Consider the following 23267-nt stretch of genomic DNA (forward strand, 5'->3'; position numbering starts at 1 on the left):
CGTACACATCATTATGAGATCAACTCTCCAAGCGTCACTTTATTATTGAGAAATGAGATCAAGTGAAGAACAATCAACGAGACATGAGTCTTTTAAAACCCATCCTCACATAAATCACACAAAACAGCACTAGAACACATAATCAAAAAACCTCAGGCATATCTCAGTCTCGAATCTACTGAGAGCATTTCTCCAAGTATGCATTCCAGCCTTGAACTCTATACTCGTGAGCCGTCTCTGCTGGGTTGTCCGCCTTTATGATTCCTCGTCCCACGATTATAATATCACTTCCCCTCTCTGTAATCACCTGAAATAAGCAAAAGAGCAATCGGTATTCAGATACCGACTATAGAATGCTAACTATGGATGTAATAGTTGGGTGGGGGGAGAGACTCACAGAGTGTGGAGTGTTATACTGCTGACCAAGTGCATCACCACCTTTCACCATTTGAACACCAGGCGTTGCATGAATCATAGACGGATACACATATCCGCATTTCCAAGAAGCTGGATTCACCGAGATGAATCCCATCACGAAATCTGAATGAGCCTCTGCGATTTTCACGGCTGCTGCTGTGTAGTCTCCTGTAGCAAGGTTACCTGCAGAGCTCATTTCAGCAAGCAAAAGCAGACCTCTACCACGAGGCATACCCTACAATCATATAAGAATGCAACAAAATATTAGTAAAACATAAGAATCAGTAATCATCAAGTTAAAAAAGAGGAATGAAATTATATACCTTCAATTTCAGGCCCTCCACGATTCCTGGCCCCGATATTATATGAGCGTTTATAATATCAGCCCACTCCAATATTTTGAAGATGCCTCTGCGAACAAACCAGGAAAATTGGCACACAGAAAACTCGAAAAGACTTGAATAAAGGCTAAGTGACATCATGAAGAAAATTACCCTTCATACTGCATTGTGACAGTGTTACCAATGTCTGCAAACTTGCGATCCTCAAAGATGAGAAACTTGTGCTTGTCTGCGATCTAAAGTAACAGTAAACAATGGATCAACGACATATCGCAAACAAGCTTAACAATAACAGACATGAGACTCATTGTTATTGTAGAGATTACAATCTTGACTTAAAGTAACTAAACCTATCAAAGAAACAGATAATCGAAGATTTGTGTGTAAGCAAAGTAATTACCGCACGGAGTTTAGAGCCAAAGTCAGGGGTGAAATCAGGCAAAATATCAACATGAGTCTTCAAGAGACAAATCTCTGGTCCAACCTTTATAAACACACAAACATTTGAAAGAAGATGTCACTAAAGCATAATTCAGATGAAAAAGTCTTAAAAATTCAATCAGAAGAATCAAAATACAAAATGATTCTAACCTTCTCAGCGATTTCAAGCAATTCAGCAGCAGTTCCAACATCAGCAGCTAAGCAGAGATTAGTTTCCTTCTTCAACATAATATCAAACAGCTTCTTCCCCGCCGGATTCTTGGAAAGCTCTGACCTTTCCTTAAACCCTAAAACCCTAGGCTTCGGCTTTGCTTTCTCCACACTTGGAACACTAACCCTACTGTTCTCTTCCAGAAACTTAAGCAAATTCACTTCATCCTCTTCTTTAATTTTGCCCTTTTCTTTCAAAACCCTAACCATATCCGTCAACTTAATCATCGAATGAAGCTTAATCCCATTCTCAGCTAAATTCTCCCTACCACCTTGTTGCCTATCGATCAAGACCACAGCATCACTAACCTTCAACCCAACAGAACGAAGAGGCGCAGCAGTCTCGAGAACAGAGGCGCCACTGGTTACAAGATCTTCGATTATCAAACAAGTTTGATCCTTTTCGAAGATACCTTCAATGGCTTTGGATGTTCCGTAGTCTTTAATCTCCTTACGGCGCATAAGCATAGGGATACCATTGGAAACAGAGACGACGGTGGCGATAGGGAGAGCAGTGTAAGGTACACCACAGACGACGTCGAAGGTCGCGGAAGGAGGAAGTGAAGAGATGAGAGTTTGAGAGATCTGTGTTAAGAGGGAAGGGTATGAGACGATGAGACGGAGGTCGATGTACACCGGAGAGAAGATTCCGGATTTGAGCTTGAAGTTTCCGAATTTCACGGCGCCGATTTCGTGAAGCTGGAGAATCAGTGCTTCCATAGCTGACATGCTTTTTCTGCTGCTTTTGGTATTGGATTCGATGGCTTTTGAGAGAGGAGAGGAGTTGAGACTTTAGAAACGACTGCACACTGGACAGTGTTGGCTTTTATATACTTTAGGTTTTGTTTTATTTTTGGGTTTCTATGTTTTTTTTCTGTTTCTTTTTTTTTTTACAATAAATCATTAGGGAACTTTGTTGAAAAGAAATCATGTAAATATCTTGGTAAATTTTCTCATATTTATCATTTTTATACGTATATGCTAATTTTATCATATATTAAGATAAACTCTCATTTACTAAATCTTTTATAATAAAATTGAAGATTATCAAATCCACAAGACGTTTAATTTCCCAATCATTTAGATCTTTATTTTTCACTATATATAAAATTATACTTTTTGTAAGCTAAAAAGGTCAAAATAAAGTTTAGTAGATTAATTGTTTATGTCATTTCAAAATTCATTAATTCAAGAAAACTTTATGAGAGAAAATAAAAACTTCTTTTTTAACTACAAAAAGGTACACTGAGACAACATGAATAAATCCAATTGAAACTGAAATTCGCCCTAAAAAGGGACATTATTCTTAACATAAGCTTACAACAAGAAGACCTGTCCGGTCTTAAGAGGAAACCACAAAGTACAAATGAAGATGGATCATTTCCCATCATCATCACAGATTACTAATGTTACAGATTGTGAGATTATAGAAAGGGTATAGTAGTAATCTAATTAAAAAAAAAAGCAACAAAGATCATTCATAATCTACATCAAACCAGAAATAGAGGTAAGCCTTAGAATACATGACACGAACACGCTGCAGAACCAAGTCTCCGCTTGTCGAAACAGCCTTTGCACCTCCCTCGATCCTTGTCTGCAAAACCGTTACGCTGTTTCCTCTGATCTTTTCAACAACGGTTTCATCCACTTCTACATGGCCCAAGATATCTTCATCTCCAGCAGTGCTTACGATTGGGTATGAGAGATGATCCAAAGGGTTTGTTTCACATTGCAGCACACATCCATCAATCGTTAGCCTTCCACTCCTATGAAGCAAACAGCAGCCGAGCTCGGCTTTCACTGTTAAATTCGCAAGCTTGCAGGTCGATAGCAATTCCAGGGCACTGCACAAATAACCCAACAACAAAAAGCCGTATACCAAAGATTCTTCTTCGTAATAAAATGTAACAAACATTGAAATGCCTTAAGCAGCAACTTTTTAAGAAGCTAAAACCTCCCAGAAGGATTTTAAAAAACAACTGCAGAGAGGAAATGACGTCAAGGGAATATGATCAACAAACCTGTCTGAACCACGAGAACAGATGAGGGTAGTTTCATCAGGAATCTCGCCTCCACCAACCTGAACATAGAGAAGATAATATAAAACTGAAACTAATAATGAACATTGGTACTTGTGCATCAACATCATACCATCCATCTATGAAAATGAACTCTTTCAGCCTCAAGGCATAGAGTCTTCCACTTAAATCGAAAGTAAGGACACTAATAAGCCAGCCCCTAATCCACACTGAGGTGTACTGTTCTATGGTGCGCCTGGGTACAATCCTGATTAAATCACTATCATATCTAATTCTGCAACTCCATCTGCTCATCCTAATTCCTACACCAAGCTCTACTTTCAATAGCTTTCATTATTTACAGCTTACCCTCTTTCCATGTGTTGCCCAATACGAGAAAAGGAACATTACCGAGAGGCAGGTGGCAAATGCATGCAAGACTTTGAATTCGAACTGAATTCTCACCATGGTCAAGGAATTTTAGTTATCAAGTTCTAATTCTTTAACATTCATTAGAAGTGTCTCAATTACAAACAGCTCCTGCATAGTTTCCATTTGTGAGATTATAAGTAATTTTGTGCATGCATAAGTTGTCTTTCATTTCTATTTTGGTACCTAAATGTCGCATTGTTCTCTTCAATGCATCTTGATCTCAGATGCTGAGACCTATCGCATGGAATGAATCTCCATCCTCTCATGAGAATAGATATGTGACTATACGTTCACATGTGTTTTGGATATTAAACATCTACTACACAGATGTTGGTATAATTTAATAGTATACATGAACTCAGATAAACTCTTAATTTTTGTGAAGAAACATGTGAAAGTAGACCAATCCACATTGGCATTTCTAGAGAAAGTTATGGAAAACGAAAGAGATATAACATGGAAATGCAAAAATCTCCATGAATATCAAGAAATTACACTAGACATATATAATCCTTCAAAAACATACCAGGCAAAGAGGCTTTTTAATCTGAATATTAGAAACGTGATGATTCCCACCGGCTCCAATTAAAATGGTATCGCCGGGTCTAGAGGTGACAATTTGGTTAGGTTTTAGGATCCTTCTACGAATAATGAAGAACTGTTACAGAGCACAATAAGGTAAATATCACAAACCTCGCAGCAGATACAGCTGACTCAATGTTGCGGAAAACTCCAGGCTGAGTTAAATCCTTAACAAAACGGTCAACACGGAGCCACAAGCGAGGATGACACGCCAGATATCGCCATCTGTGGCAAACGAGTGCTGTGTTATACCTATCTGCACACTCAGAAGAGATACACAAACTGCACTGAAATAGACTGTAATACGCAGCAAATTCCCAAGTCACATCATGCAAACATAAAAAATGAAATCTTTGAAGCTCCACACAACACAACACAGATCAAAACAGAGCAATTCAATACAACGATAAAAGCTTTCTTACTAATAGTGTAACATTATTATAGAGCTGTTGTATCACACCCAAATCAAGAGGAACGGATCATTCATTAAAAAAAATAAGTTTATATTAAATCTTCGAAGCTTCACACAGCACAATACAGATCAAAACATAGCAATTCAATACAAAGACAAAAAGCTTTCTTACAAATAGTGTTAAATTACTACAGAACTGTTGTATCAGACCAAGTCACGATGAACAGAGCATTTGTTATAGAAATTGAGTGAGATTATACCACGGATTGGATTCAATTATGATCTGATTAGGATCTCCAAAGTCTAAAAGTTGTTAATTTGGCCATAATTGGTGAAATTGTAATTGAGATCAAATGGGGAGAAACATCACAAACAACATCAACAAAGAAACGATTCAGAGCAGAATTGAACACAGAAGTGCAAAAGTATCAGAAACCCCAATTCATAGATGCGAAAAAAGAAACCAAATTTACCAGGAATTGGAGCTAGGAAGCTGAGGATATGCATAAGGCAACCATCGTCAAGATTGTTAAGAGACGTGAGGGAATCATCAGATTTAATTCGTCTCTTCATCCTCGGTAGAACTATTCTCTTTGGAGGCCTCTCCTTGTTGAGCTTTGTTGAGATCTCATGAATCTCCATGGCCGCTTTAGGAAGCACGAGCCCTTTGTCGTCGCCGTAGTTCGTTAATATCAGCCGACTCAATTACCAAACTGACGTCATCTCGACATTGTTTATATGTCCGGTCCAATTAAAAACATTACTTACTTCGGTTAAGATTGTTTTGCTTTTTCTTTTTTCAATGTTTTTGTATATTACTAAAAAAAAATCTATGTAAAAATTATAAAAATGGTCATGAATACTTTTCTTTTGGTTGGCAAAATTTCATGATTATGAATGGATTACAAAACTTAGTTAAATTATGTAAGTACTAATCAAAGTCTTTTTTTTTTTAATGATTTTTGGAGTTTTTCTTAAAAGTAAAATTGAGAACAAATAGAGAAATCGTAATCGTTGGTTGTTTAATGCAATGGACTGTCCAGATGTAGTTTGATGAGGCCAATAAGAAAAATAGGAAAGGCCCAAAGCACACTCTCTCTTGTGTGTTGTGTGTGACAAGACAAATTCATACAAACCTTTCTCTCTACCCAGTCTCTTCTTCTAAACTGCAAAACTCTCTCGAATCGACAGAGGAAAAATGGAGGTGAAAATGGCCGAAGAAGGGTGCTGTGAAAATGGTGAGTCGAAGGTTAACGAAGGAACCCACTGCATTTGGAAGACTGTGGACGACGGAGGGGTCGAAAGCAAGAGGTTTTACTTGGCTCGCACGACAGCTTTTGAGATGCTTCGCGACAGAGGCTACGAAGTTAATGAAGCCGAGCTCTCTCTCTCTCTTTCTGAGTTTCGTTCTGTTTTTGGTGAGAAGCCAGACTTTGAACGCCTCCGTATCTGTGTGGCTCTTCGCTCAGATCCAAGGAAAAAGGTTTCAGCTTTTTATATTTTTCACCTCTTTTTTTCGATTTGGGTCAGTTTTTGGTTTGAAATAGATGAAAATCTGAAAAAGTCATCAACTTTTTTCGATTTTGGGTTCTAACACCTTCAAATAGGGGGGAAATGTGCAAAAGGCTTAAACTTTTCTCGGTTTTTGGGTCTACAGCTTGAGTTTGCTTCGACTTTTTTCGATTTAGGGTTTAACTTTGGTTTGGGTTTGACTTCAAAGAGATGAAATTTTGCAAAAGGTTTCAACTTTTTGGTTCTATGACACTTTTAAACGTATGAGGATCATACTAGTGAGAAGCTATAGGGGTTAATTAGAGCTCTTTTTACTTTTATTTGTGCACGGAAGTAAGGGGAAATGATGTCTCTCCATTGATGTATGTTTTGCATTTCGTCTTGTTCTGTTGAGTTTAGAGCTTTTGGTAAATGTTTTGGAAAAGCTGAAAGGACTAATGGCATACCCATTTTTCCCTCGGGGACCAAGAAAATTTGTTATAGCAGTCAGATTCCTCACATGGTGCTCGTGTATGTATCCAATGGGAGGTTGCTATAACTTTATAATAAGAAATGATTGCAGCATTTTAGGGGTTAGGTGTCATTAAAACGTTATGTTTGTATAGTTAGTTGAGATGAGAATGTAACCTCATGCTTTATCTGTTTTTCATTGAGGTTATTGAATTGGTTTTATGCAGATCCTTGTTGTGTTCATGGAATCTGAACCAATCACCGTGAAAACAGTTCGTGCCATTCATAGTCAGATTTCCAACAATGTAGGCGTGCGTGCTATGATTCTGATTTTACAGGGCAAAATGAACCACTTTGCCCAGAAGGAATTGACAACCTTCCCTTTTCCAGTTGAGACTTTCCCGGTAAGTAGTTATGGGTAAGCAGTTATGAGTTATCCATTCTCCTACATGATGAGACATTATAGCCCGGATCGTCTTGAATGGTATCCTATTGAGGGTCATGAACTTGAGACCTGAATTGGAAGATACATTATTGTCTTGAACACATGTAACACTTATTTAATGTACCAACAGATAGGAGATTTGTTGGTCAACATCACAAAGCATATTCAGCAGCCAAAGATGGAGGTTTTGACCAAAAAGGAGAAAGAACAATTGCTGAAGAAGCATGCACTTGAGGACAAACATGTCTGTTTCAATTCTGGACAAAGCTTCTTCATCTATTGTGTATCCTATCCCTATTTTAATGGATGTTTTTTTCTCCATTTCAGCTTCCTTATTTGCAGGAGAGTGACAGCTTCGTCAGGTACTATGGATTGAAGAAAAAACAGGTGGTGAGGATTACATACAGTAAAGAACCGGTTGGGTCTTTTGTCACCTACAGATGCATCGTCTGAAGTAAGGCAAATTCAATGCAGCTACCCCAAGTTTAATTGAGACACTCCTTCTCTTTCCTAATTCTTTTCTTGAAAATAGTAGTTATTTGTCCTTGGTGTTTCATATTTGCTTACAATTGTAATAAGAGATCGACTTTGGTTTTGAATGTGGAAAAACTTAGCAAACTACACGAGTTTTCCAAAATGTAGTTGTCATGGAGGTACGTGTAAAAGAACATCTAATTACATGAATTAAGAGCTTCACAAGAAAGGAGCAATGATGAGAATGTTTCACGAAACGCAGAGAGATGTTCTCTAGTCTGCTGAAATTCCAAAGCTTTTCTCTAACCGGCAACCTAAACTGATTGAAACAAAAGCAACACCTGAGTATTAGTTACCAATAAATCCGGAAGCTCTATTAGTGGGTGTATGGGCGCAATTATAGAGAATAGTAAGGAATTAATAACCTTCTAAATTTCACAACTTTCTTTTGTTTCCTTGGGATTCTTCAACATCCCTTTCACCAACAGTACAACTGGATCCAGAGTTGGGTGCATTCCCTAATGCAAGTGAATCTGTAGGTCCTTCCTCTTGAGCTTTCTGCTTATTTAAACACTCTCTCGTATGCTGCATTTAGGAAAAATCCCTTTTTCTTCACTTCCCATCTTTGAAGAAGCTGGTGATTCTGGTCCTTCCATATATTTTGCCGCCGGCATATCAAAAGGCCTATGAAAGAGCAAATGAGCCACAGTTCTGTCTGTGGGATTGGTTACCGCCTCTGTGCCTGGCATCCCAGCATATCTGTAATATCAAATACAAGAGTTAGTAAACCACAATTTGATATTGATACTGAACGGGTAGCATTTATGATTTATAAAAGGTTAACCCACATGTACAAAAGTGTATGCATGTAGTTTACACTATCTTAATACGAAGTATACCATAACTTTCTTACCTATATCTGGATTTTTCTCTGGGAATAACTTCTTGGTCATCCTGGCTAGTCTTGTTACTGTGGGCTGTATCATTAGTGTAGTGTCTCTGAGCTGCGCTACCAGCCAACCGGAATAAGCTATCCCGTATACAAGTCCTTGTTCCCATATTCAACTGCAGGACAGGAAAGAGTATTAGTCACTCCCAACATAAAGGTCACCTACATAGTACCGTAGGATTATTATATGCGTCCTCATGTAAGCCAATCGACCATTTGGGTACCTTTGCTACAACATCCTGGAGCCGATAAAGAACCGAGAATTCTGCTGAATTATCAATAGCAGCAGTGAAGTTGCCAGAATCATCTTGTTCCAAAGATGAATTAGGATCAAATGAAGGCATTGTAGTTATCCCTTGGAGATTAGTTTTGTCGACAAACTGGAGTGGAATATCTTGGAGAGAGTTCTGTGTAATGGATTGATCTACTACAGGTACCTGTTGAGAAAATTGCTGTTGTTGTCTCTGAATTGCAAGCATTGCCTGCATTTGCTGTCTGCGTCTTAGTTTTTCTAGTTTTTCCTGTGGTGTCATTGTTGAAGGCCGTGCAGAGATATCTGGTGCCATGTTTACGGAGGTAGCAGTAGCAGGATCGTAGGAAGGATGCATCAACTGATTCTTAAGATCAGGGTGCTGAACGGCCGAAAGAACAGGCACACTAGAATATGGGCTGGTAAGATTACCAAAAGCAGTAGTCATGTATTGGTTTGGCATATGTGAATAATGTGATGTCCCAGAACCTTGAGACTCCCTCTGCAGATTAACAGCCATCAAAGAGGATCGTGGCGGTGCCAACTGATTTACAAATTTTCTAGGTGAATTCCTGGATGGAGTTCTCTGACTGTACAGATCTTGAAATGCCCCTTCCTCAGAACTCCCAGACATATTCGTAAACTTCATCATTTTATTTTGTTGATATGGCTGTTCAGAAAAAAAGGAAATGAAACGAATAAGTCTCAGTAAAGCTGTACGAATTAGAATGCCTAAGAATTTGAAAACATAAGTCATGCTACCGATCTGCAATGACAGAAGTGCTATGCACATACTTTCATTCACTTTATCATAAACATATGAGCAATATGCAGCAGTCTGCTAAGCATAGTACCTGGTCTTGAACTGAGTGTTGACCCTTGTTCTCACGATATTGCTCAGCTTTTAGGGTTGCATGTACACTCGACATACTTTGGGATGACAGACCATTGGCTTTTCCAGTCACTAGAAATTGCTGGTTCTCTTGTTTCTCAAACTCAGTTCTAATATCCAGTCCTAGATCTTGAGGGTCCAAAATTGATGATAACGATTTTGGACTATTGGATACATCTTTAGAAGAAGACCACAACTCATCAGCACCGCTGAGACTGCCATCGCCAAATATAGGGACATCATTGCTGCAAAATCATCACTTGTGAGGATATTGTGTTAGATGGAGGCCGACGTGCATAAGTAATCTTCTTTGATGTTAAGCAATGTGTATCTCAGATGGTGGAGCGACAAGTTAGTGCCCGTTCTACAAAGGAAGCAACTTGACATATTTTTCAAATAAGTTGTACACATGAAATAAGGGAGCTAGTAATTTTGTCATTAATTTCACCTAATTCCTTTCAACATGATATCTTGTCAGTTCTTGAAGATTGTGTTACGAATTCAGTTCAGCATATAACACATTATACATGGAACAAAAGGAGTACGTCATTGAAAAGTTACTACGTAGCTCAGTCAGGAGGAGAAATAGTTTTACCTGAACATTCGATCAAGATCATCAAAACTACCAATGTTGGCCCAGCCGTACTCATCAAAATCACCTTGCTCTTTACTCTCATCGGTGCTATGAAAAATATCGGGGCCTTTCGCAAGTTCAGACGGTTTCTCTGGTAAAAACAGGGTGAGCACACAACTTTAAAATGATTAGAACGGAAAGAACGTACCCAAGCAAAACATCACTGTTTTTCAAGAAACACACCACCTCTTGATGAATCATATATAGCTGGCTCAGCTAAGCATTTTGAAAGTTCAGTCGCACTCGAATCTGGATCATCTTTTCTGGCATTAGATAGCGAAGAGTCAACTGGCCATGAGGGCATACAGAAACCTGGCTGAGGAATCCCGTCATCAACATTATGACCCGAACTGCTCCCCAGCTTATCATCATCAGCGAGGTCAACTGTAGTCACAGATATCTTTTGCTCAGCCGACTTAGCTGTCTTAGATTCTTCACTCGTATCCTTCTTGTTAAGTTGTTCACTTTTTACTTTAAAAGGTACAATATGATCGCCTGTCTCACCGTTATCACCCCATATCATATTAGTAAGCTGAAAAAATAGGGTAAGACCATAAACAATAGGGATCTACATGAGACCGAAACTCAAGGAATCTATAAAGATGTAAGAACATGATCAAGAGCAGCTTAAAAAGCATTGACACATAGGCACATCTAATCCCACAAGATAAAACTGACTTATCATCGAAAAGTGAAATTTGACTATAAAACTAGATAACAGAGACTTTGTCAATGGAAAAAAAAAACAGGAAGTATGCTAGCATAACCATCTTCCAAATGATAAGCTCCTTCTCATACCCTTGAGCTCCGAGGCTCCTTCCCTAACTACCAAAATTTAAATTCTATCTCTTCAAATGCAGTCAAAACAGTTGACCAAAGCTTGACCGATTGAATCTCCAGAACTAAAGCCACAACCTCGTTCTTCTCTGTGAATAGTGTGAAATATAAAGCTACAGAAGCATGGTACGTAATTATTGCAATCACATACACAGAGAAGGGAACTTCAGAGGAGAAGCAAACAACAAGGAAACTCATAAATTACAGGACGAGTGATTCAAAACCGATCCTTTATCATTACTAATTCAACACAAGAGTCGGATTTATAGCAAAAGATGAGAACTTACCTCTTCTTCTTCCCAATCAAACATTTCTCGAGACGCAAAATCGAATCACAGACCCAATATGAAGCTCCCTGATTGCTCCACACATCGCCGACTCCACCAAGGAAAAAACCAAAACATTCAGAAAAAAACAAAACAAAAAAAAACAAGATTAACAAGTCGGATAACGTAAATCCTTATAATAACAAAAGTTTTTTTTTTTTTTTTTTACAAAACCGATTAAAAATAAACTGAAAAGTATGAAGCTTTCTCAAAAACCTTGATTCAGAATCCTTCTTCATGGGTGGATATGGGAAGAGAACGAAGGAGTTACACAACACAGTGGACAAATTTTTGAGGACGGAGGAGTCAGGAAAAGTGTCACGTGCCAAACGAGTGGCTGAGAGAGAACAAGATGCCACGTCAGACGAGGGAGGCGTATCTAAAGATGTGGCTGAGATCAACTTACCCAATAATTACGGCTTTTTGATTCCATTTTCCATGACAGCACATTTTGACTTTCCCTGGCTGTGGTCTTTTCTTTACTTTTATTTTATTTTATATTCTAATGTTTTTATCATATTAGTGTTCAAGGAAATAAGAGGCACAAAAATATAATATGTTATTACCTGTTTTATTTTGCTTTTTTGGGTAAATATGTTTTTTAAAGTAAAAAAAAAACAAGAACCATGGTTCAACTTTTAGATTTGGTGGGGTAGAAATTCATACGCACCACAAAAAAACTTTAAAGTAATTTAGCTGTTTTAGATATATCCATATTTAAAACCTATTAAAAGTATATGCTTGGATCAGTTTGTTCAAAAGAAAATAAAATTTAAAAGTATTCTAAAGTTAGTCATGTTGAACACTTTCATGTATATATCACGAAACAATGGATATCAAATGGTTGCAATCGATGATAATAATCTTGTTACAAAATATACTGGTAACACAAAATCTCTCATAAAATAGTACTATAATATAATTTTGGAAAAATAGCGATGATAATTATCACTTGTTTTAATTTCTACAAATTTAGACTTACATATATTACTTTTATTTAACAATCAATGTCCAAAAAAATTTATCCTTGTGTCTGATGCATCCAACATGGGTTGTCTTACAACTAATGTGGCTTATATTCACAACCCTTCGACCAAAAGTCATTGACTTTAGTGGTGTGGCTTTTGGTCATACTAGGACTTACTCTGTTTCATATGATCACATTGAATTCAAGCATTCTTTTATATTTTATGTCTTCCGAAGTTTATTTTTCTAATTATTTTTTCATAAAGATATCAGACTTGTTCACGAAACATCATTTTCCAGTAGTAGTATTACTTACCTTCAATCTGAATTTTTGACCAACTGTTGGAGGCATACACCCACAAATCCAAAAGACCATCGCTTAAATTTGGCACAAGAGCGATGTCGTCTTTGGACTTAACTAAATCAACATTCAAAATGCCAATGGATGCTTCAGCAGGAAAGGGAATGGCACATAATTCCTTAGAGTGCACATCAAATTTCATTATGACAAATTCTTCTTCTAGTAATTCATCAGTTGCTGCAACTTCGTGATTTAGCTTATCCATGGATAAAACAATCTGTAGGTAATGGGGAAAACTGCTACTTCTGGTCAAGCAACTGGTCTCCATTTGGAAAAATCAGAGATTATCTTTCACAAGAAGGATCAGTGAGATTAGGTATTCCTCAGTCATCAACTTTAGCCGAGCTGTGGGAGAATGGGAACTGGATCATGCCTCCTGCTAGGTCGGAATCTCTTGTGAGAATCCAAGCTTATCTCTCAACAATTTCACTTTCAGAAACTCAAGACTCATATGAGTGGTGGCCTAATAATCAGATTTCCGAAAAATATATCACAAGTGACATTTACCACCTGCTCCGTGATCAAAACCCGTTAGTTACCTGGTCTAGAGAGGTATGGTTTTCTGGAGGAATTCCTAAACATAAATTTCTTACTTGGTTGATGGTACTAAACAGAAGTCCGACTATGGATAGGATGTTGAAGTGGGGACTAGCAAGCGACCCCACATGCCTTCTTTGCAATGCCAATCCAGAATCACGCTCCCACTTGTTCTTTGATTGTAGTTTCTCAGGTGCCATATGGGCTAATATCTCTCACAGATGCAACTTTAGATCATCTCAAGATTGGGATACTCTTCTCTCCCAGCTTCATGTATACTCCACCTCCAAGCCAAACAGAAAACTTCTACTAATTGCTTGGCAAGCTTCGATATACTTCATCTGGACAGAACGAAACAATCGTCTGCATCGAAACACTTTCAAATCGGTGGATAATTTGATCCGTGATGTTGATCGTTTGGTCCGAAACAGAATAGCCAGCATACGCCTCTCAAACCCACGCCAAACATCACAAATGCTTCAGATTTGGTTCTCCTAAGATTCTCTGATCACCACTCTTCATCGTCTCTTTCAACTCTCTGTCGTCTCTCTGTTTGTTTTGACTACTTGTGATCTCCATCAATCAAATTGGGTATTTGATTATTAGTTTTATGGGCCAGCTATCATGTACTAAGTAGATTCAAAATTTGGTTCTTTTGTTGTGTGTTTGGGCTAATTAGCCTATTAAACCTTTTAGGCTTTGTAACATTTGCTTTCTCATGCTTTTAAATAGAAGATCGATTATCAAAAAAAAAAAAAAGCAATCCTACATAATATATACTCCCCTCTAAGAAAATGCCATGACTCTTAGGTAAATGACGTTGATTACACTTTCCAAAAGGATTCTTTTCCATCCAAAGTGAGAATATGGACATCTTCCTCACCCGCAAGTTGAGATAAAACTAATATCTTGAACTTTTCAAAAATCGGATCAAAGCCAAAATGGCAAATTGATGATCCTGCTACAAGAATTGTGAGAAGATTGAAGAAACTACCGGTAATTTGACTGCAGACAAGGAGGTTCACTCCATTGTAACAGAAAATCAGTCCAAGAAGTGGTTCACAGCAAAAAGTACATGAATCACTCGCCAACTCCATCTTATCATAAAACACCTCGTCAGCAAAAACAAAGTCATCATCATCTTCATTCCAAGATCCGCCTATGTAATCAACAATCAACAAGGTGGACCATATCGTTGCAAAGACAAAATGGTAAGAAAATAATTTTTTTACAAAAAATTTCTCATTCTCAAGAAGTCAACCTTCTTTGTTACCACATTGAAGAATTATGCTCTTTTCAAAAATTATCATATACACATGGCCGGTCCTAAGTTTAATGTGGCCTAAAGCATTTTTACAAAATGTGGCCTTATTTATATATTAACGATAAAAGAAATCATATTAAAATATTTTAAAAGTGGTAAATGACATTACTTGTGAAAATTAACTCTCTGTATTTACAGGAAATTATTGATTTTAAAGGTTTTTTTAATAATCAACAAATAAATCAGATATTAAAATATGTTTTGCCAAATAAAAAGAATCGAATTATCAAACAATAAGTGAACTGAAGAAAGAACAAAAAAAAACAATGCTTCCCAACAAACAAGAAAAGGAAAATAAGTGCCAGCCAAAAATACAAATAAAACTCATAAAGTACAACGTAACCATCAGACTAGACGAATTATTTTGCAAATGTCGCCTTTTAATTAAGTATATATACCTTCCCCTGCTTTATGGCCGGGCCATATCATACATGACTCATGGTACGAAGGACTAATCCAGATTTTGTGGATTATGTAGACGATTCTCTCTTACTGCTTCTCGTCAAAAACAATTAAACAAGTTAAAGTTTTTGACAAGAAAAACGAGAAATATTTGTTTAAAAAAGTTTGTACCCCAAAAAAAAAACATAAAGTGTTGTAGCTGTTTTAGATTATATCCATCTTTAAAACTTTTTAAAAGTATATACTTGGATCAATTTGTTCAAATGAAAATAAAATAAAATAAAGTATACTAAAGTTAGTCATGTCATCATGTGTTATCTATCCTGAACACTTCATGTATGTCACGAAACAATGGATATCAAATGGTTGCAATCGATTATACTAATAATCTTGTTTTTGACGTTGTTTTGGTCGTTGTAAGTTGTAGACTAAGGTTAGAAATTTCAAACGACGTGAATTGTCTTTTGTGTGTTGGATTTTTTATGCGTTTGTTTATCTTGTTTCATCGTAGTCTGTACTTTCATACCACAGGGGATTTTTGAATCTTGATAGAGGTTATTCTTGTTTCAAGATTGATCATGAGTTACGTTAGACGTTACCGCAGACACTACTTAACCAGTAAATACAACAAGTGACAAGTCTTTACTGAAATTGAAAGAACTCCATAGATAGATTGTCTCCACCTTATAAAAAAAAAAAAAAAAAACTCAATTGCTATATTTCTGAAAACAAGTTAAAGTTTTGGGTTGAGTCTGGTATACTACCCCAACTATACTACTTCTTCGATAAACATCATAGACTTTTTGCCTCTTTTCTGAACATCATAAACTATATTTTTTTCCATTAAACATCACAAACTATATATTCTCTTCTAATTACAATATAACAACTCTAAATTGTGATTAGACTTAGTAAACCGATAATCACGTTTTGAAAACCACGTTTACATTAGCTGAACCAAAAAACCAGAGCCCACGATCAGTTTCCTTCCTCTCAATTTATCACCGTTTCCCACTTCTCTTTCTCTCCATTTTTCTGGTATGGTCTCTCTCTCCTTTCATAGCTTATCTCTCTCTCTCTCTCGTTAGCTTAGTTTTTTTTGTCAAAAGCTTAGAACTGTTAATTTTCCAGTTATCCGATGAACGAAGAAGACATGGATGCGATGCAACACGACACGAAAATGGAAAATATTGATAACAATCCTAGTGAGGAAAACGAAGATGACTGCAAATTAGAAAAAAAAAACAAAAGAGAGGGTAAGAAAAAGAAAATCGACGATGAAGCTGAAGATGATGAAGATGGAGTAGATTGGTTTGAGTTTGAAGTAGAAGATTCAGTAGAAAATTTTGTTGATGAATTGTTTGTTGGTCGAAATGAAATTCCAGATAGTTCAGATGAAGATGAAGAGAATGTATAGTTTGTTGATGAAGATGAAGAGGAAGATGAAGAGGAAATTTTGTTGATGAATTGTCTGTTGGTAGTTATGTTGTAATTAGAAGAGAATGTATAGTTTGTGATGTTTAATGGAGAAAAATATAGTTTATGGTGTTAAAAAAAGAGGCAAAGAATCTATGATGTTTATCGAAGAAATGGTATAGTTGGGGTAGTATACCAGAATCAATCCTAAAGTTTTAGATAAGTAAACATTAAAAAATATTTGTTATTAAAAAAGTTTGTACCCAAAAAAAAAAACATAGAGTGCATTACAAAATAGTAAAATACATTTTTAATACAAAATCTCTCATAAAATAGTCCTATATATATAGATAGTATAATAACATAAATTTTGAAAATTAGCGATGATAATCACTTGCTTTTAATTCTTCAAATTTGCCTTCCATAAATTTCATTTAACAACCAACGTCCAAAAAATTCACTGCTAAAATAGTGTGATTTTTGTTGTAAAACAAATTAAATAGTACTAGAAATTTCCTTTTTAGGGAGGTGCAAAAATTCAATCAATATCACTATGCTATTTTGGTCGAGGTGTAATAATGTAAAAAAAAGGAGACAAATGCGGCGTGGAGGCCTTCTGTTTTACATGCAGCAGCACAAGGAGGGCCACATGACATGACATCATGTGACTGACTCTGTTTCACATAGTCACAGAAAAGAGAAAGAAAAAAAAGATGACGCCGGAGAGCTTGATAGCATCGGCGTCAATCAACATAGGTCTCGCCCTCGTCGCACTTTGGCTCTTCTCCGTCCTCAAGAAGCAGCCTCGCAACGCCGTCGTCTACTACGCTCGCCGCCTATCAGATCGCCACCACCAACACCGTCCTCTGTCTCTACACTCTTCCCTTTGCCTCCCTCGCTTCCTCCCTTCCGTTGCGTGGATCCCACGCGCCTTTCGTGTCCCCGAGGAAGACATCCTCAGCCGACATGGCCTCGACGCTCTCGTCCTCATCAGGCTTTTCAAATTCGGGTGAGTATTTTAGTTTCACCATATATATATCCTGTGATCATCTCGAGATGTGAATAGCTCATTAGCTCTTGTCTAATTTGATTTATGTTGCAGAATCAGATTCTTCCTGTTGTGTTCATTACTTGGAGCGTCACTGCTTCTTCCGATTGATTATTACAATGAGTCAGATTTACCGACTCGAAGAGAGTATTCAATGGATGCTTTCACAATATCAAACATCACACGAGGTTCTAACAAGTAAGCCTTATCTTTTGCTTATGTCTTAATTTTGCATTATCTCTCTCAGAGTTGGTTTCTTGATATCTGTCTTAATTTTCGTATAGGTTGTGGGTGCATTTCTCATGCTTGTGGCTCATTTCATTCTATGCATTGTTTTTGTTGCATAAGGTAAGCTTTTTACTATTGTCTATCATGGCATACTTCCAAAATCTGGCTTGGATTCTGACTAAGTTGATCATCTATATATACCTGGACCAGATTATCATTTTATAGAATAGGTTATTTACTGGATCCTCCTCATCTAGGAATATAAAGAGATTCTTGTGATAAGGCTTCAACAAATGGGAGAACTTAGGCATCGTGCTGACCAGTTCACTGTTCTTGTCCGGCAAGTTCCTCTCTGCCCTGAGCATAACACTCGTGGCTGCGCTGTTGATCACTTTTTTTCTAAGCATCATCGCTTCAGCTATCACTCGTATCAAATGTTGTACGATGGGAAAGATCTTGAATACCTTTTGGTAAGGTTTAGCAGTGGTGATATCATCATATAATTCTTTCTGTTCTACCAGGTTTTGTTCTGATGGTAGCATCCTTTACGTAGGGGAAGCATAAGAAGCTTAAGAAAGAGCTAGAAGACAAGAGACACACAGACATGCTTTCAAATGGATCACAAGAACATAAGCAGATATCCACATCTGAAGAAAAGCTTCGAGAAATTACCAATATGATTTGCCACCTTCAAAGTGAAACTATGCTCAGAGAGAAGGTATAAACTCTTTATTAAGGTCAGAGTTGATGGTTAACAAAGTTCTGTGCTTTTATTTAATAGATTTCTAAGACACTAGCATTTCAGGTTACACAATTTTCTAGATAACTGTAATCGTAGGATTATAGTGACTTGCATGAATCCTGAAATATAAGTTCTATGAGGATAGTAACATCTAAATGGTCTAAATGGACTTAAAACAAAACTAGCGAGAGACTGTATGAGGTAGCTTGACCAAAACAGAGTAGTGTGTTAAAATTTGGCATAATGTAATTGTCAAGTGCTATAGTATGTGCAGCATAATGAATCACCTGCTAAGTTACTAATACTACTACTATATTGTGCGTAATTTAAAATTTAGGAATTACCTGTTGCGTTTGTTACCTTCAAATCCCGAAGAAGTGCCGCTCTAGCAGCTCAAACACAGCAGCACTCAAATCCCCTAGAACTTATAACTGAAATGGCTCCTGAACCAAGAGATGTATCTTGGAGAAATCTTGCTATTCCGCAAAAGCTATTGCCTCTCAACAAAATAGGAGTCATCCTTGCAGCAGCACTTCTTACAATATTCTTTGCTATTCCAGTCACAGCTGTCCAGGGAATTGCAAAGTATGAGAAGCTTAAAAAATGGTTTCCTCCAGCCATGGCTATTGAATTCATGTAAAAGTTCTCTTCTCCTTCACTATTACTGTTCTCATAAAGTTTTGTTTCTTGATTTTATCATAATAATATAAGTTTTTTATTTGTAACAGACCAGGGCTCAGTTCAGTTGTGACAGGGTACCTCCCAAGTGCAATACTCAAAGGTTTCATGTACATCATTCCTTTTGCCATGCTTGGAATGGCCTATCTTGGGGGCTCTATTTCCAAGAGCAATGAGGAGATTAAAGCTTGCAATATGGTCTTCTATTTTCTAATGGGAAATGTTTTCTTCTTGAGTCTTATCTCTGGTTCCTTGCTAGATGAAATTGGAGAATATCTCACTCATCCTAGAGACATTCCTAGTCACCTTGCTGCTGCTGTTTCAGCTCAGGTAAAGCCTATACACTCTTCTACAATTCCAAAAACAAATTTTCTTCAAAACAGTAACTTTTGTCTCACTTGATGTTTATATATAGGCAGAGTTTTTTATGACATACATCTTGACAGATGGACTGTCTGGATTTTCTTTGGAGATTCTTCAATTGGGACTTGTACTATTTGATATCATGAGATCCTGCACGTATGGAAGAGGAAAAGAGAGAACTCCTTACCTCTTTTCATTTCCATATTTTAGAGTTATCCCCACTGTTTCCTTATCGATAATGATCGGTATGATTTATGCGGTGGTCGCACCATTGATGCTCCCTTTCCTAGTTGGTTATTTCTGCCTTGGATACATTGTCTACTTCAACCAGGTCCAGATTCTCTTAAACTTCTTCTTTTAAGATGTGCGTGATTCACACATATACTACTTTTACATTATTATGTTAACTCTGGTTTCCTCAGATGGAAGATGTGTACGAGACTACATATGATACATGCGGCAGATTCTGGCCATCCATTCATCATTATATCTTTGTCTCAACAATACTTATGCAAATCACAATGGTGGGTCTCTTTGGGCTTAAGTCAAAGCCATCTGCAGCAATTGCTACTGTACCACTCATATTGATCACTATAGCTTTCAACGAGTATTGCAAGATCCGCTTCCTCCCATCATTCAAACATTTCCCTATACAGGTATTTATCAAATTTTGTATTAACTTTTCCAAGGAAATTAATGAGGGACACAAAACAGGTCTTTTTATATACATTGTTTGTTGTTGTGGTGTAGACAGCAGTTGAAATAGATGAAGAAGATGAAAAGAATGGGGAGATGGGAACACATTATGGTGATGCTGCGACTGCGTATAACAGGCATCAACCTTGCTTAGAGCGTGTAATAAGCTCAGCAGAAGCACCAACAAACTTGAGCCAACCATTGCTTGGAACGGAATCCATCTGAAGCTAGAGGTGAGCTGGTTAGTATATTCTACGTAGATCATGGATTTAGAAGCTTTCGACGTATACGTTCTCATTTGTTGTCACTTTTAGATCAGTGAAGGCTGTATTATTAATGGCCAGATGATTTTTGTAAGTTGTTTACTGTTTTAATAAGTCCTCTTCCTTCCACCTCGTCCTCTAATCTACAGACATCACCAACACCTTGTTTCTAAATCAGTTTGGTTTATTAAAATATATTATCCTCGTCCTCTAATGTTGTTTTGTAACTTTTGTTGATCTTTCTCCATAATCATTACAGAGAACGAGAGAGAAGACTAAATACAATCAATGATGCAACTGTAACGGATTAACTTAAACGACTAATTATTGTTAAGGCCCACTAATTAAGGCCTAGTAATCTCCTTTGAGGTCGTAATCGTATCATCACGTCGAGCCAATAACACAGAAACGAAGTCTCTAAAGCTTCCTTTAGAAGCGAACGAGGGGATCAGAAGAACTTACATTAGATATGATAGTAACCAGATTTAAGCAGTTCTTGGACGCTATCTTTAAGTGTTGGACTTCATTGAACACTTTTTCATAACATATATTAATATAAACAAGAGTGAGTACACACGACAAGAAAGTTAGTTGTATATAAAAGGAAAGTTGAGTATTCAGATTTCAAAGCAAGGAAACAAGAAGAGAGGAGAAGAGGAAGGGGAAAATGGCTGCCTTATCAGAGAACGAGGCTAAAGCTTATCTCGACGCAAGGCCTAGATATCCCATCGATTGGTACAAGAAGATTGCCGCACGGTCACAAATTTGCTTGGGATATATATGTCGGAACTGGCAACGGTCAGGCGGTAATTATCAGCTTTCTAATTCTGCATTCTTATGTCTTAGGCTCTTAGCATCTGGAAAAAAAATCTAAAAACCTTCCTTTACTTGTAAGAACTAGTTAGTATGATTTGTGTGATACGGCGATTATGCTAATAAATCCAGCAACAAGATTACGGAGTACTAATTAATTTACTTAATTAGGATGGCTCTTTTGTTTCATATAGGATTATTATTCTATAGATAAGTCAAATTTGGTGGCGGCATATTGATCTTTGTTATTCACCCTACAGATTAATAAACACCAAAAGCTAATCATACAATCAAAGTAGGAAAAAACACTTACTTATGATTAATAATCTAATCTAATTTGTGTTGAAAACTCCAAGAAGAAAAAAGATACTAGCTTGGACTAGGTTTGTCGATGGTGATACAAATTATTTTAAATTGATTATTTTTTTACGTTCACAAGTATTTTTTAAACAGATTTATTAATTCTATAAATATAATTTAATTGGTGGTGGTCTTTTGGATTTATGGGTGTATACATCCAATAGTTGGTCTAAGAGTCAAACTGAAATTCATAATTCATATTGGGAAAAATACTACTCCTGGAAAATGTTGTTTGGTGGACCATATCTATGCAAAGGAACCACCATTGATGGTAATAGTATTATTTTTGTGCAAGGAGTTTCCAATTCTCAAACAGTCAACCTCCTCTATTACCGTATGGAAGACCAGACACTCATTTCAATGAATATCATACATCAGTCCTCGAAGAAAGGGCCAGTTCACACTTATGTGAATTTGGTTGAAGATCGGATCTTACTACTTGAGTCAGTATTTGCTTTTGATATTTAAACTGTTAATATGAAGCTTTTGTTGCCGTTGTTACTTATTATTATCCCTATTTTTAAAATTGATGGGAATGGAAAAATCAAGAAGATGCGCTACTGTCCCTTATCTACTTTCTGCATGCGGACTACACCGCTGCAAAGGATAACGTATGATGGTAAGAAGAATTTTTGCACAAGAAATTTCGCATTGACAACTTTTCTTTTGTAAAATGGTTGGGTGAATTTGGTGCATAATATATCCAAAACACCAACAAAGAATATAGCATACTATATGAAAATAATTAGAAAACTAGGATAAGGGGTAGAGAAAATTACTATTTTGGTATTTTGATGGTTTGTTGATAGTGATGGGAGGTGATGCCCGGTGGCCGAAGATTGTGTTGGTAAGGGATGGTGGTGCTGAATAAATGATAAGATCTTATATATTATAATTTTTATTGAGAATCTATACTAGTGTTTTTGCAGCACTTTTCACAAATAAATTCTCATTTTAGAAATAGTTATCATTGAATGTTAATGCATTTCATATTAGTTACCAAAAATTTAAATATGATTCCTTCACTGTTATTTGAATTTATATTTAAATTATTTTGAATTATTATATGATATATTTAGTTAATAAAATTAGTGATTTTTTGATTTAATTCATGGTTGGGGGAAGAAGGGAGATTATTTTTGGAATTAATTGTCTTTGTATTATATTGTTGTTGTTGGTGTATTATGAAAAGAACTGGGAAATGGAAGTGCATTATGTTGATGCTGCGACTGCTTATAACAGGCACCACCAACCTTGCTTAGAGCGTGTAATAAGCTCAGCGGAATCACCAACAAACTTTAGCCAACCGTTGCTTGGCAGTTGGCACAGACTCCATTTGAGGCTAAAGGTTAAACTGTTTTGAAACCTTGTCTTCTTAAATCATGGATGATATCTCTAGGATTTTGAAGCGTCTCTCCACACGTACATCCTCATGTGATAACTTCCAC

The 23267-nt window shown here is 36.8% G+C and overlaps 5 protein-coding genes, 1 long non-coding RNA gene and 1 other non-coding gene across 9 annotated transcripts; 4 read left to right on the forward strand and 3 right to left on the reverse strand.

Moving 5' to 3' along the window:
* Positions 1-14: 14 nt before the first annotated feature.
* Positions 15-2651, reverse strand: LOC104791717 (uridine 5'-monophosphate synthase / UMP synthase (PYRE-F) (UMPS)). The gene is made up of 6 exons (XM_010517672.3): positions 1350-2651; positions 1159-1242; positions 912-994; positions 741-828; positions 398-652; positions 15-307 (listed from the first exon to the last, which is right to left on the reverse strand). The coding sequence occupies exons 1-6, from the start codon at positions 2136-2138 to the stop codon at positions 176-178; spliced, it is 1431 nt and encodes a 476-aa protein (XP_010515974.1). The 5' UTR covers positions 2139-2651; the 3' UTR covers positions 15-175.
* A 4-nt stretch (positions 2652-2655) lies between these two features.
* Positions 2656-5729, reverse strand: LOC104791718 (F-box protein SKIP5). 2 transcript variants are annotated; one of them, XR_015559261.1, is made up of 5 exons: positions 5327-5729; positions 4553-4697; positions 4386-4464; positions 3431-3967; positions 2656-3253 (listed from the first exon to the last, which is right to left on the reverse strand). XR_015559261.1 is itself a non-coding variant. In XM_010517673.3 (5 exons), exons 1-5 carry the CDS (start codon positions 5493-5495, stop codon positions 2884-2886), a joined length of 822 nt encoding a protein of 273 aa, XP_010515975.1. In that variant the 5' UTR covers positions 5496-5729; the 3' UTR covers positions 2656-2883. The 2 variants fall into 2 exon arrangements, 1 of the variants encoding a protein (XP_010515975.1); XM_010517673.3 differs by having other exon boundaries at positions 3431-3489.
* Positions 5730-5775: 46 nt separating this feature from the next.
* On the forward strand, positions 5776-7878 carry LOC104699125 (DNA-directed RNA polymerase V subunit 5C). The gene is made up of 4 exons (XM_010414468.3): positions 5776-6336; positions 7043-7219; positions 7391-7504; positions 7588-7878. Exons 1-4 carry the CDS (start codon positions 6052-6054, stop codon positions 7711-7713), a joined length of 702 nt encoding a protein of 233 aa, XP_010412770.2. The 5' UTR covers positions 5776-6051; the 3' UTR covers positions 7714-7878.
* Positions 7848-11946, reverse strand: LOC104791720 (protein LNK2). Its single transcript, XR_015559268.1, has 8 exons — positions 11584-11946; positions 10643-10991; positions 10421-10550; positions 9788-10070; positions 8908-9603; positions 8648-8799; positions 8160-8493; positions 7848-8053 (listed from the first exon to the last, which is right to left on the reverse strand). It is a non-coding gene; the product is annotated as a protein LNK2 (transcript).
* Positions 11947-12987: 1041 nt separating this feature from the next.
* LOC147942828 (uncharacterized) lies at positions 12988-13984 on the forward strand. The gene is made up of 2 exons (XM_087456200.1): positions 12988-13111; positions 13173-13984. The coding sequence occupies exons 1-2, from the start codon at positions 12988-12990 to the stop codon at positions 13982-13984; spliced, it is 936 nt and encodes a 311-aa protein (XP_087312326.1).
* A 3216-nt stretch (positions 13985-17200) lies between these two features.
* LOC104791721 (hyperosmolality-gated Ca2+ permeable channel 2.5-like) lies at positions 17201-20860 on the forward strand. Of its 2 annotated transcripts, none has more exons than XM_010517681.3 (10): positions 17201-17637; positions 17731-17874; positions 17961-18024; positions 18162-18374; positions 18458-18622; positions 18984-19282; positions 19375-19654; positions 19740-20018; positions 20110-20343; positions 20438-20860. In XM_010517681.3, the coding sequence occupies exons 1-10, from the start codon at positions 17342-17344 to the stop codon at positions 20606-20608; spliced, it is 2145 nt and encodes a 714-aa protein (XP_010515983.2). In that variant the 5' UTR covers positions 17201-17341; the 3' UTR covers positions 20609-20860. The 2 variants fall into 2 exon arrangements, with proteins under 2 accessions (XP_010515983.2, XP_019102353.2); XM_019246808.2 differs by having other exon boundaries at positions 17295-17637; positions 18115-18374.
* A 417-nt stretch (positions 20861-21277) lies between these two features.
* Positions 21278-23174, forward strand: LOC147942829 (uncharacterized). Its single transcript, XR_015559264.1, has 3 exons — positions 21278-22262; positions 22369-22438; positions 23062-23174. It is a non-coding gene; the product is annotated as an uncharacterized LOC147942829 (long non-coding RNA).
* The last annotated feature ends 93 nt before the right edge of the window (positions 23175-23267 follow it).

Source organism: Camelina sativa, chromosome 6 (genome assembly GCF_030686135.1).
Source record: "Camelina sativa cultivar CO46 ecotype springtype chromosome 6, ASM3068613v1".
NCBI lineage: Eukaryota > Viridiplantae > Streptophyta > Magnoliopsida > Brassicales > Brassicaceae > Camelina > Camelina sativa.